The sequence below is a fragment of the Puma concolor genome, chromosome C1 (assembly GCF_028749965.1).
Source record: "Puma concolor isolate L17-30 chromosome C1, mPumCon1.1.hap2, whole genome shotgun sequence".
Classification (NCBI taxonomy): domain Eukaryota; kingdom Metazoa; phylum Chordata; class Mammalia; order Carnivora; family Felidae; genus Puma; species Puma concolor.
This window is the reverse complement of record NC_141674.1, coordinates 166,757,671-166,776,000: the sequence shown is the minus strand read 5'-3', so window position 1 is coordinate 166,776,000 and position 18,330 is coordinate 166,757,671. Positions and strand designations below refer to the sequence as shown.

Sequence of the window (18,330 nt, the reverse complement as noted above, 5' to 3'; positions counted from 1 at the left end):
TGCAGAAAAGACAAGCTTTGTGAAATTCAAGTTCAGTGTGAGGTGATAGTGCAATGTGTCCATCAAAAATGCGTTTATTAGTGACAGAAAAAGGGAATCATTGGCTCTACTCTGGCACATTCAGGCCTAGATACCTCACTTTAAGAACATCAAAGAGGCACATACAAAGAGCGATTGGGATGGTGAAGGATCTAGAACTCATAGGAGCAAAGGCTGGAAATGTGGGGGAACATGAGCTGCCTTTAAACACTGGAAGAGCCGCCTTTCATTAGAGCAACTGGACAGTAACTTATGACTACAGAAGACAAAAGTTACATCAATGGATAGAGGAAACAGATTTCAATCCAATAAACAAAAACCTCTTAACACCTCTTTAATACCTTAAAACCTCTTAAGATTTCAAGTTGGAAAAGCCTTCCCAGATAAGCAATACACTCCCATTTGGTCACAACAAATGTTCAGGAAGACTAGTTATCTGTGGCCTGGGGGATAGGAGAAAGTAGTCAATTATGTTTGGGAAAAGATAAGATGAGATGATTTCTAAGGTTTTTTCAGTCCAAGTTTATATGAGCCAGGAAGAAAATTTCTTTAATTAATTACTGTAAGAGCCAAAATCTTAGTGACACAAGTGATTATTTCAATGTACCAAGTAAGACTAGGTTCAATACAAAGTTCAGTCATTTCAGAGCCCAGAAAACTACAACCCGCCCTCTAGCGTAGGAGCCACAGGCAGGGACAAAACCAGTATCTGTGCACATGTCCTTCACTAACAGAGAGGCTACTCATGGGTACAGATTATATTCTATCCATTCTCTGTCAGTATAGCATGATGCTGCCAACAAAGGTTACATGGAATTAACATGAAATAAGCAACAATTTCTGTAACAATGAGTGGTTTTGGTATTGTTTTATTTCTTCCCAGCACGTCTTAAAAATCACACATGGGCATTTGCTTATAGAACAGTACAGTCTAGGAAAAGCAATAAAAGGAGAATCCAAACATACACCAAAAGCACAGTATATAGACCATGTGTTGAGCTCTTGTGGAAAACAACATGGCTCAGTCTGAACTGACAAAACTATGTTGAGATCTCTCAGGAATTTCCCTTTCCACTACATACCAATGTTTAAACCATAAATGTAAAGAGAAGAACTGTTTGTATGCATTAGTTACAGCAGTATAATGGCTTACATACAAGAGCTTACCCACATGTAGTTCCCAAAAGATTACTACAGTACTGGCAGGAATATGTACTGCCTTGGAGGAAGACTCAGGATAAGATATTCAAGTCAAGTTGTATCAGAGCCAAAGTATTCCACAGGCTTAGCTAAAAAGGACAAAAATTAAGAAATATAATCTACACATATTTCTCATAAGATTTATCATTGTCCAGGAACAGAGATACTCATTTTTCTGAAGGCACCATCACAGAAAAAAGGACTGACACACAACATAAGGAATAGAACCCCCCCTCCCCCCACAGGCTCTGCTCCACAGGAGCTGTGTGAGCAAACATCCAGAAGCATATAGTGGGTGTCTCAGGGACTGAGTGAGTATGCCACATCCACTAAGCCACATCTTAGGGCTACGAAGTTGGGACAGTAGGAATGAAAATCTAAGAATGAAAGTACATATAAATCCCATTGACTGAACAGATATATGAGAGTACAGGTTCACCATATAACTAGTGAAACATACTAGAATAGGTGATCCAAACCCACACTGTGGAAAGGATTTTCAGTGTTTCTACATGTAACTACTTAATTCCTGACATATTCTTGAAGAGGAACAGCCCTGAACTACTAAACAATCTCAGTCTTTAAACACTTATCCTCTCCCACCCATTTTAAATAATGGCTATTTCACGGAAAAAAAAAAAAATCCCAACAAGGCACTGTGAACTTTTGGGGATATTCTTTAAGTAGCCCAAAAAATAATTTTAGAAGCCGTATACCAGTAGAAGAATTTCATGTCCTTCATGGATATGTGAACAAGGTTACTTTAAGGATTACACAACATGTTTTCAAGGGTGCTCATGTTCATGAAAAACACTGCTAACAATAAGATGCCTGAAAAACAGGTATGCATGCTGCTTAGAAATCCACACTAAAGCATTTTCTTCCCTTCTCTTTCCTCTTTCCCTCTTAGATTTGGAAGTTCAGTCTCTGAAAAATGTTCTTAATGATGCTTAATATATTATTTTCTTCCTTGTGAAAAAAAAAAAAACGTGTAAGACAATCTCCTTTGGGAACCAAAGAAGAAATCTTTTTATGTTCACTGAACTAAAGTTACTTTCATTCTGTGATGTTCTTTGGCTTGAGTGTTCCATCTGTCAGTGGTCCTCATTGACATTTGTTAAGGAATTATTGTGGTCAGAAGAGCACAGTGCTCATTCTCTGAGGAGCTTTCTAGGTTCAAACTGGAATGCTTCAGGTTCACAGGAGACTAAACACCTCCAAGAAATAGAACACTGATTTAAAAAATAATTAGAGTGATAAAACCTAGCTAACAATATACTCTAAAGGGACTTGATTATGCTTCATCAATAAAATTATAAAAATTTTGTTTTCAAATCAGAAATATGAAGATGAAAAATGAAAATTGAAAGAAAAACCCATATGCAAACAGAACAGTGAGCTTCCCACTCCCTTTGAAGAAAACAAAATCTCTTAGACCCGGGTGCATTTTATTAATAATATACGTTAATATAACCTGTTGACGTTACAAGTAGTTTTTACAAATTCCAAGCTAAAGACAAACACTGTGGCTTAGGAAGCAGAAAGCCGAGTAACTTACATCCTTCATAGTAGACACCCTATTCAATAGTTAAGAAAAAGACTTACATTTTCTGAATTTTAGCATCAATGTATACATTAATTCAGGACACTGAAATTAATAAGAATTCAATGAATATATTGACATATGGCTCATTTGGAGCCTTGAGCAAAGCCTCGCTTCCCTAACTTGTAAAGCCAACGGTGATTCTGTATTCTTCAATCTGAAACTGGCACTTGTTTTCAGCTTTTCTCCCACCATGAGCTAAGCCGTAATTAAAATCAAAGTTACCAAAGATCAAGTGGTAAATGAAAAGCTATTAAAGCTGTCCTTAATGCCCATCTCAGTATTTCTTAAAATGTAGAGAACACTTTCCACAGCATTCCATTTTGGCTGCTTCACATACCAAGCACATGCAGTTTGTGAATCAATCCATAATAAATAACTATTTGTGTTTCTACATTTATAATAGAATAGATGTTCAACCAAACCCAGTCCCATTTTTAACAGCTGAGGTTACACACTTCAGCTTGAGACTACAGGACTTCTTTGATTAGCTATGGTTAAGAAGTTGTAGCTATGAAAGAAAATGACGAAGAAATATCTCTGGAGCCAACATGCAGAAAGGCATTTTCAAAAATGCAAGCTAGGACTTAGCAGTTACTAAGGAAATACTCTGAAACACAGGTTTCCTTGCAACCATCTGTATCTGACACAGTACACATACTGATGGAAGCTCATCCTTTATTGCACTTTTGTTTTCCAAAATATGTCAACACAACTATGTGCACTAGAAAGCTTCCAGCTTCATAAATAACTCTTAAGTAATAGTGTAATCTGTAAGCAGTTAGGAAGCAAACTCCCAATTCCTCCGAAGAGGAAAGAATTCAATCCTCTTTCTCTGTGGTAAAATGCTGGGCACAATAAACATGTGGCTTCTACAATTCTTATGAAACTAAAAAAGCTCAAGTTACTCATTATAAGACAAAATTCACTTATGCCTGTACTTGTGCACCACACATTAAGGCAACAGTTTCTCTAAGGGTCAATAAAGCCTGTTCATACTGAGTCTTTAGTATGCAATGCCACTTCTCACTAGCAGCAAGTTCCTAGTCCCACTAAAACCTCAACCCAAATGTGACATCAAAGAATTATTAGAAATATGACTGATTTAAGAAAGACAAGTCAACGTTTATGCAGTACTAAAAACCAGATAGGATATGAGCTTTTAAAATTTTAAACAAACTTATTCAAAATGAGTTTAAAAGCCTCACATAAACAATGTTCTCCAGGCTTTAACTTTTATGAAGCCATTTTCAGATATTTCAGAAATACGAGGCAAGGTTTAAGTGCTTCTGTGCATATTCAAGAACTCAGTTCTCCACGGAAACTAAGTACATGCCGAGGTACCTCTCAGATGCAGGTGTGAGAAGTGGGGAAAAGGCCTTCTGGTTTACTAAATCAGAGGGAAACAGCACTGGTGAGTGTTTGTGTGTTTCAAAATGATCCCTGTAGAAATGATTCCAACAACAGAATGTAGTCATCACTATAAAATCAAGATTGGGGAGTTCTGCATACATGGAAGAAGAAAAACAAAGACATAAATCACTAATTTCCGTAAGGTTCATGTAGAACAGTGAACACAACTTTCAGCTGTGACATTTATAGTTTCCTAATACCAAATACAGATTTCTGAGGTTGTTGAAATCTGAACTCCCTGGGAAAGAATGTTATAACAATCACTTGCAAAGGAATGGATCTGCTTATGAATCTGTAAATTTTATTTAAAAAAAATTACTCAGAAACAAGTATACACTCCAGTGAGATATTAGTACTGTATTAAATTTTACATTTTGATCACCAGTTAGAGAAATTACCTTCATGAATAGATCCATTTTATAAAGCTGATATTTTTTTTTATAATTCTAGAGGCAAGTGTAATTTCCTCATCAAGCATCCAACTATTTCAAATATCAAGGGCTTTTAATGCTAAGATTTGCTGGAATTTTTATAACTAAAAATAAATCACCAATGAAGAGAGGCAGCTTCTAACAAATATTTAGTTTTTGTTGTTAAACTAGTATTTAATTTTGATTTGCTTACAGATTTTAAGTTTATTAGTTTGAGGCCAATTTTATTAAAAATTGCTTATCATTTTGAAGTCTTAAAAATACTGTTTTGTCAATTTAAATTTTTACTTTTCTGGTTAAGTATACTTCAGATATAAAAGGTATCAAACTGCCCCAAAATACTTTGGAGCTGTTGCTACATAGACAGACAGTGTGTCCTTTTAAAGGATCGTCTTCATCTTGACGTACATTATCTGATCAAATATTAATTTAAAAAAATTATCAAAAGTTAGGTATTGCATTAAGAAAAGAATCCATCCCGAAATGTGAATCATGAACCTTGACAGACAGTGATTCAAAGTAATCATTTCACTTCTTGTAACATCCAGGCTTGAATGTAAAAATGTTTGTGAAATGTGATTAATGTTCTCCCTATTACTTAAGAAATATGATATTTCAAACTTTTGATTATGGTTTGTGTATTAATACATTACATATTTTCAAAATTTAGGTTAAACCAGTAATTCAAAAAAGGCATTAAACCACTATTAAAAACTAAATTGAAACTTTACTTTTATATGACAATTTATCAGGTTGTTTGGGTTAATTAAAAAAAAAATTGTCATTGAAACTCTTGAGGCTTTCAAATTCAACAGCTAAATGGTAAGTGTGTTTCATTAGTCAAACAATTCTTCAAACTGGAGACATTAAGTGTAAGGAGTCTTCCTTCTTCTACTCCGGTTGCAGTTTCTTCTGCATCTCAGCAACAAGAATGTGAAATCAGAAACATTAGGATTCTAAGCTAAATAAAGGCATTCATTTCATGGTAAACCTGCTGTTCACATACAATGAGTGATAAGTCAGCTTTCTTACAAAACATACTACGAAGGAACTAGGATATAACAAGAAGTTATCTATCTCGGTGATACACATTCAACTCATACCCCAGTAGAAACAGAAACGTGGAGAATAGAAACATGTCCCCTAACAATAACTTTTTGCTCATCTCAGGTTTTATAAACGTATACTAATTTCAAAGAAAAATGTAGGCCAAGCATCTCACCGAACTGAAGGCATCCTAAATAACAGGTTGCCTATATTCTTTCATTAGTATTCTTCTTAATGACCTACTCACACTAGAATGCACTCTTAAAAAACATACATGTGTTATCACTCCTCAGTGGCATCCTTCCCCAGATAACTGCTTTCCAGAAACGTCCTTAAAAGGGAGGCTAGATAAGTAGTGGATGACATCAAAATCTCCCTTTGTTCCCAAGGGGAAGCATCAACACGAAACAGCTGGCAGCATCTTCCTCTGAAATAACAACTAGCAGCCCTGTGCCACCCAACTAAAATTTGAAATGACAACCAGTTGGCTGTAAACTGATGCACCTACAATGAGAGAGATTTAGGAATACCATCTGTCAATCCATAGATGTAGAAACAAAACAAATACAGAAACAACTTATTTAAAACCAACAAAAAAATTTTGCTGAAATACAATCCATGATATATTTGATTACTGGTATAACCATAGTTGAAGACTTAAAAAAAAAAAAGTGACATTTTTTTTGTAACAACAGTAATGGATTTATAAAAGGTTTTTGTTTCCAAAGATGTTATTGGGGTCCACATATTCCTTGACAGACTTCAGCATCCCAAAGCCGACATCAGAGATACTTTCCTTTAGCCACTGCTTCCGTAACTTGCCCACTGGAAAAACAAAATAAAAAATGCTTCAATATACACTATGATGCTGGGAACCAATCAATCTTGTGACCATGAATGAACAAACACTGTGTGATAAATGCTTTTATTCAAAAATGAGAAATGTTTTGCTTTATTTGATTTATTGAGCCCACCAGACTATCAAGCTCATTAAGCCCAATGTATTCCCAGGGGAAGCCTGTGCTCCAGTGTCTCCTTTCTCTAGAAACTATGAAATGGAGATGAAGGAAGCTTGGGTTGAGATTGCAGCCCATTTTACAAATAACAAAATGAGAAAAACATGCATTTGAAAAGAACCCACCCCCTGTCTGAACTACCAAAACGTGCCAAAGTTTCAGAGAAAATGAAGTTAACTAAAGAAAAACATATCCAGATGAATTTGTTGGGTATACTATAGCAAAAATGGCAGGATATACATCCACAAAATATTTTAAAGCTTAAAATAATTAAGAAAATCTGAACCTTTAATGGGTTTAAGAAAAAAACCTGGTTATAAAACTTTTATTTGCATTTTACTTTCATATTACTTTTAAATAAATTTGCATGCTCCCAAATAATTCTTCCTATTATTTTTCTAGAATTAGAGATTCTTCCTAGGCACTAAATAAATCAAACACCTAATCCATCTTAAACTTAATCTTATACTTTTATACACTGTATAATGTTCTTCTTCGTTGTTCCTAGCTCTTGCTAATTTATTGAGAATAAATTAATATTTTATTGAGAATATAATGGTCCGTAGCATAAATTATATTTTAAAAGGCACCCAATAAAAAACAAACTTTTCTAAGTAGAACTTTCATAAGAAAGGATATGTACTTAACCTGTAAAAAAAAAAAAAAAAAGTGAAATGTTAACCTGCTTTGGCAGTATGCAAAGCAATGTGCTAATTTATCTGTGGCAAAATGGATAAATCTTTTAATTTACAGATAGGATTCTTTGTGGCTACTACTTTTCAAACATATTGTAATAATTGAATTCAAGTGGTCATTTTCCACAAATGTTCATTAATGATCCAAAGTCATCAACAGTGATTTAATTGGACAACCGAAATGGGAAACCTTCTTTCATTAAAGTATTCTGCCTGTCATTCTAAAACGCACTGCCATTTATCAAGCTGCAGTGATACACTGTAGCACCTGCCATCTGGAACGTTAAATACCATTTCAGGCTCAACTCAAATCATCTTTTGTGTCCAGTTCTCCAGGAAGCCATCAAATTGTCATTAAAATTATAGCATGAAATCCTTAGAAAGCAAGATATTTCTGCTTGGCTTCTAGAAATAAAAGAGTTTGCTGTGTTAATATTGGGGGGGGGGGGAATGATGTACAGAAGAAAAAAATCTTAAATTCAAAAAGAAAGTAACGTTTAAAAGAGCGCTCAAACTGGAAGCCAACCAGAACAAATTCTTACTCATGCAATCTCTACTACCTACAAGATGTTCTACCTGGTCCTCCTCCTGTCTCTCAAAAGGACAACTCACCACAATGCTCTAGCCTTGGTTTTCTCATCTTCAAAGGGACTGGAGTCTATGAAGTCTTTCACCTCAAATAGCCTATGATTTTAAGCACTCAAAAAAGCTGCAAATCAGTTATTTCCAGATTTGCTCCAAGGGATTAAAAAAAAAAAAAAAGCAACTACTCTCTGAGTGACAGAAGTGGCATTATTACTAGCTACCCACAATGAGGTAGCTCAAGAGACAGGGGTGAAGAGCAGTCAATGCTAGTCTCCACTGTTATCTGTAATATAGTTTCACTGAATGTGTCCTGTTGTTATGGATGTAATTGTCCTGAAAAGACTGCAAACAACTGCTCCAACAAGATGGAGCACATTAGAACCTCAGCAGGATGCCCAACAGCTAGCTTGTCTGACTGGTTTTACACCTCTAGTAATAATGCAATTCCACAAGGAACTGAACCATCGGCTGAGAAGCCACCCAACAGCCATTGCATATTTAATGAAGTTGCTCACCAAGCGCTGGAAAACAGAAGGTGCTTGGAGTGCATCATTAGTTCTGTCAGAAGGATAATTTACACATCTATCTTGTCAAATTTTCTATGGTTTATACTTTTACAATAATCAATCTAACATACATTTGATTAGTGAACTAGAAAGTAAAAAAAAAAAAAAAAAAAGACAAGACAGTATAGGCAGCATGGCTGTGGCCCCTCATAAACATATTTAATGGAAGAATTTAACCCCTTGATGGCAGAGGTTTGTGAGCTTCCATCAGTGATAACTGAGGTCAGAAATCATGGCCTATTTAATAAAGCAACTAGGAATCTTTTCGGTTTTGCTTGACAATTTAAGTCAACTACAGAAGTGCAGACAGAAAACACAATTTAAGTAAAAATGCTTCAATGAGGCTTTTAAGCCTTTAAGATGATTATCAGAAATAGTCTTCACAAGGGTGCCTGGGTGGCTCAGTCAGTTAAGCATCTCTTGATCTCAGCTCAGGTCATGATTTCATAGTTTGTGAGTTTGAGCCCCATGTTGAGCTCTGCACTAATAGTGCAGAGTCTGCTTGGGATTCTGTCTGTCCTTCTCTCTCTCCCTCCTCACTTGTGCTCTAAGTGGGTAAATAAACTTGAAAGAAAGAAAGAAAGAAAGAAAGAAAGAAAGAAAGAAAGAAAGAAAGAAAGAGAGAGAGAGAGAGAGAGAAAGAAAGAAAGAAAGAAAGAAAGAAAGAAAGAAAGAAAGAAAGAAAGAAAGAAAGAAAGAAAGAAAGAAAGAAAGAAAGAAAGAAAGAAAGAAAGAAAGAAAGAAAGAAAGAAAAAGAAAGAAAGAGTCTTCATAAAATGCTAAAGAACCTTTGGTGGCTGTCTCTGATGAATCAATAAACTGTAACAACAGCAACAAAATACCAAAGACCCTAATCTCAAAGAGAGAATCCCACTTCAAAGTAGAAGACCTTTATTCTAGAGCTAAATAACAATAATAATGCCCTTTGTACAATCCTTATTTGCACTTATAGGCATTTAGACATTAGCTGACTATACTGATCTAGATACGTGTAACACACATGTGTGTACAACTATATTGTAGCTCCAGAGCTACAAAAAGTTAAGACAGGGATCTTGTATTCCACAATTCACAATTATTCTAAATATATGATGCCCAAAGTACGTAAGCCAGATATTTAAGAGCGTCAGATATATTTTTAGAGATACAAAAAATATAGACCAAATACTGAACATTACAGAAACTAACAGGGGGAAAAGTTCTTTCTCTGCTTAAATTAAAAGTAGAATTCACCTTTTTACAATTTAATATCTAACAATATATATACATATTAGACAAATATTTTGTGTTCCTCCACAACATACAGTACATTAAAAAAAATTACTTTTCGAACAGAGGAAATGGATGCTTCAGGGATAGTCTTTGAAATCACAGGTTCAACAGTCCCCTTTGGATGCTAACGGCTTCAAGAAAGAACACCTGGCTTAAGTACTTTGGGCATCATATATTTAGAATAATTGTGAATTGTGGAATACAAGATCCCTATCTTAACTTTGTGTAGCTCTGGAGCTACAATATAGTTGTGCACATGTGTGTTACATGTATGCATTTTGTGGTACGAATGAACAGATGTGTACGGGCAGTGATGGGAGTGTTGGGTGCGAGATATGTGGACATGGTAGCCAACCTAGTCACCAAGAATTATCTGGAGCTACTCTTTGTGGTCTAAGGGACTGAAAACTTAGCAGAAGCTACCAAAGAGTCCTGTTTTAAAAGGGAAAAATCTGGGGTCTGCTAGCCAGAGTTCTTTTTAGCTAGATAAATTAAAAACCTTTGAATTTGAATTATGAATTTAATTATAAGGTTGAAAAGATTATATGCTTATTTAAAAAACAAACTATGAAACAGATTATATATTTTGATTACCAAAGTTGGAGCTCAAAAGCAGAATTTAGCCAAAGCAAAAAGCACCTAACCAATATTATAACAACTACAGTTTGAAAGTTCTAGTTTGAGTATCCTGGATATCACTTTAGCACTATTTTATCGGTCAGATTTTATTTTTTTCAATTTTTTTTAATGTTTATTTATTTCGGGGGGAGGGGAGGGAGGGAGAGGGAGGGAGACACAGAATCTGAAGCAGGCTCCAGGCTCTGAGCTGTCAGCACAGAGCCTGACGCAGGGGTCGAATCCACAAATCATGAGATCATGACCGGAATCGAAGTTGGATGCCTAACCAACTGAGCCACCTTCTCAATAGGTGCACCTCTATTGGTCAGATTTTAAAAAGACAATCTAGACTTAGCTGCTTGTATGAGTGATCTGAGCATTAACTTTGTATTTCAAGATTTAATTGATCCAACCAATTAAAGTTGGAAGGACACCCAACAACCTCTTGCCAGATGAGGTTCTGGCTCCATGATACTTGTTAGGTAGTGGTAAGAACAGAGAGCATGGGTAGTTTCCACTCTTTGAGGTGATCTGACTGCAATGATGCTTCTTCAGAGGGAGGTTTCAAGCTGAAAAGAGGATGTAGCTGTCCATGTGTTTGTGCTCTACAGCACATTTTTGTATGTTTGGTTCTGGTAGGGGTACATGCTGAATGTTGGCCAACAGATCACCAACTCAGGAATGCTAACATCCAGGCTTTAAAGGCATATGAGTTGGGACTATACCTACCTAAGAGTTTAATTTAGTGCTTCGTGGATGCTTAAAGTCATGTTTCCATTCCTTTACTAAGTCATTTGACTTATTTTCTACAAATGAAATTTCTGATATTGAGATGACAAATTCATGGCTACAACAGACTTTAACAATTAAAATCTAATGGGATTTTTATCTTATTAAATAACTTAAAATGTCAACTTTCTTCATGCTAAAATTTCACCCGTGCAGTTCACATAATAGCTCTAAGATCTTATAGATCTTTGAATAGGTCTTTAATGATTATGAAACAGAATAAAAATTTGAATTACTAGGGCAATCACAGGAGATCTGTCATCAGAACACAATGAAGTGCTAATTCTGCTACACGCCCCAAAAGATGGCTTGACACACTTGATATTTAAACCCAAGTGGCAATTACTGCATATACAACAGAGTAAAGTAAAAAGCAAGTAAACAGGTGAAATAACATGCGATAGATAAGGTCAGAAAAGGATAGACAATATCATATGCTCCCTGAAGCCTAGAGCCATGTTTCACTCATTCTTGCATTTCAATTTCAAGACAGTATGCCACACAGTAAGAATTCAATAAATGTTAGTTGAACTAAAAAATATTGAGCCATGGTTATGTAGAAGTCATGTTAGGTAAGGAGCAAAATTCAAATATCTAGGAAAAGCAATGTGGGTTTCCTTAATTCCTTTGCTTCTATTTGCCTTGTACTCCCTGTATTCTGACATTATCTGTTGGATATAATCAGAGCTATTTTACAGTAGCTAAAACAGAAGGTATGGCACAGAACCTAAAACTCTTTCCTTCAAATCTCTAGGACTCTTTGGGCTGTATCAGTCGTTCTCAATGGGGGCAATTTTGCCCTCCAGAGGACATTTAGTAATGTCTAGAGACGATTTTGGTTGTTTATAACTGGGATGATGTTACCAGCATTTAATGGGTAGAAGAAGCCAGGGATGCTGTAAACATCCACAACAAAGAATTACCTGACCCAAAATGTCAACAGTGCTAAGATGAAGGAATCCTGGCCTATGTGCTTCCAAAGGGCTATCTCTTAGAAGCCCAAACAATTTCCATAAAGGCAACATACCTTCACTTCACTGCTACAACCAACTAAATTAGCAGCAAATGGCTGACTGCCATTTGCAAGGTGAACTTGCTCTAAATCGAGGCTACTGACCAAAGAGGGGAATTCTGGAGAAAGTGGTAGAGTAGATAGGAGTTATATCTGAGAACATCAACCATTCCATTAACGACAAATGCTACTTTATTTTTTTCAAATGCTACTTTATTTTAAAAGTTAACTCCTGGGAGCCTGGGTGGCTCAGGCAGTTGAGCGTCCAACTCTTGATTTTTGGCTTGGGTCATGATCTCATGGTTTGTGAGCTCAAGCCCTATGTTGCTACGTCAAGCTTGGGATTCTCTCTTTTCCTTTCTCTCTGCTCCTCCCCTGCTTGCTTGCAAATGTGCTCTCTCTCTCAAAACAAATAAAATAAAAGTTAATTCCTAAAAACTTGAATTTAGTATCTACTGAAAAAAACTTATAGGTCATTTTTTGGGCCATTTTTCTAGACAATGGGTGAATATAAATATGAATATGAATATATATGTTCACATAAATATATGTGAAATAAAGCTTCACAGCACTATCCAATATAAATCTCTATGATGACAGAAATGTTCTTTATCTGCACTATTCAACACAGTAGCCTCTAGCTGCATGAGGATATGAGCACTTGAAATGTGGCTAGTGCAAGTGAGAAAATAAATTTTAAATTTTAATTAATTTTAACTGACTTAAATTTAAATAGCCACAGGTAGCCTAGTGGCTTTTGTATTAGGTAACACAGAACAACATTAAAAATAAATTTTGAAATAAATAAATTGTAACTAAAGTCACTTTTTATAGATTCACACCTGAAAATATCTATTAGCATTATCTGTTTGCTAATTAGCATTATCTGTTTACTAATTATTCTCTAACAATATAATAATGTAGTACAGACATTCTTAGAGTAAACAAACATCTTATTGAAAAGAGTCTTGGACATAAAATTGCTGGGAAGAAAAGTTCTCTTTAGAGGTCCAAGATGCTCAACATCACTCCTTATCAGGGAAATACAAATCAAAACCACACTCAGATATCACCTCACGCCAGTGAGAGTGGCTAAAATGAACAAATCAGGAGACTATAGTTGCTGGAGAGGATGTGGAGAAATGGGAACCCTCTTGCACTGTTGGTGGGAATGCAAACTGGTGCAGCCGCTCTGGAAAACAGTGTGGAGGTTCCTCAAAAAATTAAAAATAGGGGCGCCTGGGTGGCGCAGTCGGTTAAGCGTCCGACTTCAGCCAGGTCACGATCTCGCGGTCTGTGAGTTCGAGCCCCGCGTCAGGCTCTGGGCTGATGGCTCAGAGCCTGGAGCCTGTTTCCAATTCTGTGTCTCCCTCTCTCTCTGCCCCTCCCCCGTTCATGCTCTGTCTCTCTCTGTCCCAAAAATAAAATAAAATAAAAAAACGTTGAAAAAAAAAATTAAAAATAGATCTATCCTATGACCAGCAATAGCACTGCTAGGAATTTACCCAAGGGATGCAGGGTGCTGATGCATAGGGGCACTTGTACCCCAATTTTATAGCAGTACTCTCAACAATAGCCAAATTATGGAAAGAGCCTAAATGTCCATCAACTGATGAATGGATAAAAAAATTGTGGTTTATATACATAATGGAATACCATGTGGCAATGAGAAAGAATGAAATATGGCCCTTTGTAGCAACGTGGATGGAACTGGAGAGTGTTAAGTGAAGTAAGTCATACAGAGAAAGACAGATACCATATGTTTTCACTCTTATGTGGATCCTGAGAAACTTAACATAAGTCTATGGGGAAGGGGAAGAAAAAAAAAAAAAGGTTAGAGAGGGAGAGAGCCAAAGCATAAGAGACTCTTAAAAACTGAGAACAAACTGAGGGTTGATGGGGGGTGGGAGGGAGGGGAGGATGGGTGATGGGTATTGAGGAGGGCACCTTTTGGGATGAGCACTGGGTGTTGTATGGAAACCAATTTGACAATAAATTTCATATTTAAAAAACAAAAAAACAAAAAACAAAAAAACCAAAGAGAAGTATTAGTATCTAAGCCACTTCTTCTACTCCAGTGACACACCTGAGGCTGGAGGCTACTACAAGTATAGCACATGGACAACTGTAATTGCATATGTGGAAATGTGCAGGGATTAATACATTTTTAAAAACAGATTTTCTGTCAGTTTTCAAATCTGTTAATCCGAGGATATAGCTTTAATAGTTAAATGTTAAGCTAAATTATGGGATAAATTGGCTTTTACAGTCTGGTCTTGGAATCTATTTACAACACTGCTTCAGTGGAAAAATATAATCAACTAATACGTTTCGTGAGAAAAAGCCAGCCACAAAGAAGAAACCAAAGGAAAAAAATTAATTTAAAGGACAAAACAAACTTTCTGCTATAATATGGTAATCTGATATTCAATATTGGAAAGGCTATACTCATCTGGTAGGCATCAAAAGATCAAAATCACAACCAGGATACTGATATTGACATAGTCAAATACAGAACAATTCCATCACCACAAGGGTTCCTGTGTTGCCTGTTTTACAGTCACCTCTTCTCCACAAGGGACTCCTGGAAACATTGTGTTCTCTATTTCTGTAATTCTGTAAATCATTTCAAAAATGTCACAGAAATAGAATCACACTGTATGTGCTTTTTTGGGATTGGCTTTCTTTTACTCATCACAATTACCTGAAGAGTCATCCAAGTTGTTTCATGCACTGATTGCTGGTTCTTTCTTATTGCTGATGAGTTGTCCATGGTATAGATGTACCACGGTTTGTCTAGCCACTTACTAGTTGAAGGATATCTGGGCTGTTTCCAGTTTGGGGATATTACAGGTAAAGCTGCTCTGATTATTCATGCACAGGTTTTTGTGTGAACACAAGCTTTCAATTCTCTGGTATTCAATTCTCTGGTATACACGGGAGTACAATTGTTGGGTTGAATGGTAGCTGCATGTTTGATTTTATAAAACACTGCCAAAGCCTCCACAGAGTGGCTGTACCACTTTACATTCCCACCAGCAATGTATCACTAATCTAGTTTCTTCATATCCTCAATCAGCATTTGATATTGTCATTTTTTAATTTTAGTTTTCTGATAGATGTGTAGTGATTTTCCTTGTGGTTTTAATTTGCATTTTCTTTTTTTTTTTTTTTTTTTTAAATTTTTTTTTTTTTTTTTCAACGTTTATTTATTTTTGGGACAGAGAGAGACAGAGCATGAACGGGGGAGGAGCAGAGAGAGAGGGAGACACAGAATCGGAAACAGGCTTCAGGCTCTGAGCCATCAGCCCAGAGCCCGACGCGGGGCTCGAACTCCCGGACCACGAGATCGTGACCTGGCTGAAGTCGGACGCTTAACCGACTGCGCCACCCAGGCGCCCCAATTTGCATTTTCTTAATAGCTAATGATGTTGAACCTCTTTTCAAGTGATTATTTACCATCTGTATATCCTCTTCAGTGAAATGACTCTTCATATCTTTTGCCCACTTTCTAATTGGACTGTTTTGTATCTTACTCTTGAGTTTTGAGAATTCTTTATATATATATTATATATCAGCCTTTTGTTGGATATGTGGCCTGCACATATTTTCTACAACTCTGTAGTTTACCTTTTCATCCACTTAACAGAATCCTTCACAGAATAAACGTCTTTAATTTTGATGAGATCCAACTTATCAATTTTCCTTTAATGGGCTGTACTTTTGGTGACCAGTCTAAGAACTCTTTGCCTAGCCTAGCTCTAGACCCTGAAGATTTTTTCCTGTTTTCTTCTAAAAGTTTAATTATTTTATGTTTTACATTTAAGCCCATTATCTACTTTAATTTTGATAGAAGATTTGAGATTTAGGTCAAGGATTTTTTTGTTTGTTTGTTTTTGGTTTTTTGAGTCTATGGATGTCTGTTTACTCCAGCACTGCTTGTTAACACACACACACACACACACACACACACACACACACACACACACACACACACACACACTTCCTCCATTGGATTGTTTCTGTATTGTTGTCAAAATCAGTTGGACTTCTTTGTGGGGGTTTTCTATGCTATTCCATTGACTGATGTCTCTCTCTTCCAATAGCACAGTAATGATTATTGGAGCTATATAATGTCTTAAAATCAGGTAGATACATTCCTATGACTTTAGCCTTTTTTTTTTTCATAATTATTTTGGCTATCAAGTTCCTTTGCCTCACCATATAAATTTTAGAATCATCTTTTCTATGCCTACTAACATTATTGCTGACATTTTAATAGGAATTGTATTAAATAAATAAATCAATCTGGAGAGAAATGACCATCTTCACCATGTCTAGTTTTTTATCAGTCCATGAACACAGTACCATCTCTTCATGTATTCAGGTCTCTTTTTTGACTTTTTTCATCAGCATTCTATAATTTTCAGAGCACAGATCCTGTATATATTTTGTTATATTTATGCCTAAGTATGTGCACACTTTGCTAGATATATGCTCATTTCATTTTCTTTGGAGCAACTGGAAATGGTATTGTATTTTAAATTTCAGTTTCTATAGGTTTGTTCTTAATAATAGAAATGTGACTGATTTTTGTGTGTGCTCTTAAACTCTGCAATCTTGCTAATTTTGTTTTTGTAGATTCTTTGGGATTTCTACATAGACAATCATGTCATCTATAAGTAGCAACAATTTTATTTCTTCTTTTCCAATATATATCTTTTATTTCACACTACAGGTTTTAACAAATGGCTTCAAAGCCAATATTTTCCTCATTCTTTTGAGAAGTCTCTTTTTACTTTTAAAGTTTCTGATACTACTGGCTTTCTGTTAATATTACAAAAAATTTTGGAGAGGTAGCCTATAATTATTCTCTGAACAATAAAAAATAATTTTGGTTAGGCAAAGACACCAATATTTAAACTAGGGCTGGTTATATCCAATCAAAGAATTTTACTTTCTGACAAGGACTTAGGTATAAATTTAGCCAATGAACAACTTAAAAAAGTCATAAATTGAAATTAAATACGTGGCTGATATAAACTCTGCTCTTTAAACTGACCAGCTCGTCAGTTACATAAACAAGCACTACGAAGATTAAGTTAAACAGGCTTTATATTTCCTATAGCCTCCAGTTCCAGACTACATCTGTTTTCTTTGATACACAAAACCAGAGTTAAAATAGCTCCATTTATCACAGCATGATTGTAGGCAGACAAACCAGCCTGTCTGTTTCCAGATAGTGAAAGCAACTGTTATTAATCACAATTACAGGCCAAACCCTCTAAGAGAAATTGCATCAATATTCTCCCAACCCCCAGCCCTTCTACTCTCAAACTCAAAAATGGTACTGAGAATGTCATGACACTGCCTGAAGGTCAGTAAATAAAGATGACACTAAGAGGTCAACTTGAGTTTTCAGTTCCGGATGCAAATCAAGGAAAATCTTTTCTTCACATAAAAAGAAGTGATCTCTCAAAAGCTCTATCATTAGTTAAGTTTAGCAGGACAATTAAATCCATTCTATTTCAAATTTATATAGAAAGGTTTCTGCTTTATGAAACTATACTGAATAGCACAGGGTATTTGACATTTACAAATTAGATGATTAACTTTAAGCAGAGAGGCATTTATGAAAATAGACATTTTTCTATAGTATATTTTGTAGCCAAGAGTGTGAAGGAAATTTATTTCTCTTTCATATATATAATAGAACTTCCTATAGAACGAGACCAACTGCAGGTTACAGTTGAAAACATGTTAAGACAATTGTATCATATCCCTTGAATGTATGAATCTTTTTCATATAAACAGTAACCTTTTCTTCAATGGTTAAGAATACAAGCCAGAGTTTCCACCTGGAGTTGTCTATTGTTATTTTTTTTAAGCTACTGTGTTTTTTGTTTTGTTTTGTTTTGTTTTGTTTTGTTTGAGTACCTACAACATGCAAGGCACTTTAGATGCTCTACGTACACTATTACATTTAATTCTTATAATAATATACAAGGTAGGTACTATTATTCCTATTTTGCAGAAGAGAACAC

General features: G+C 35.6%; 1 protein-coding gene across 1 annotated transcript in view; it reads right to left on the bottom strand.

Moving 5' to 3' along the window:
* Window positions 1-892: 892 nt before the first annotated feature.
* AGPS (alkylglycerone phosphate synthase) overlaps window positions 893-18,330 on the bottom strand; it is a 145,147-nt gene continuing 127,709 nt past the window's right edge. Inside the window, exon 20 of the mRNA XM_025935115.2 lies at window positions 893-6,558. Coding sequence (XP_025790900.2) covers window positions 6,437-6,558 — 122 coding nt within the window. The 3' untranslated portion in view covers window positions 893-6,436. The remainder of the gene's footprint in view (window positions 6,559-18,330) is intronic.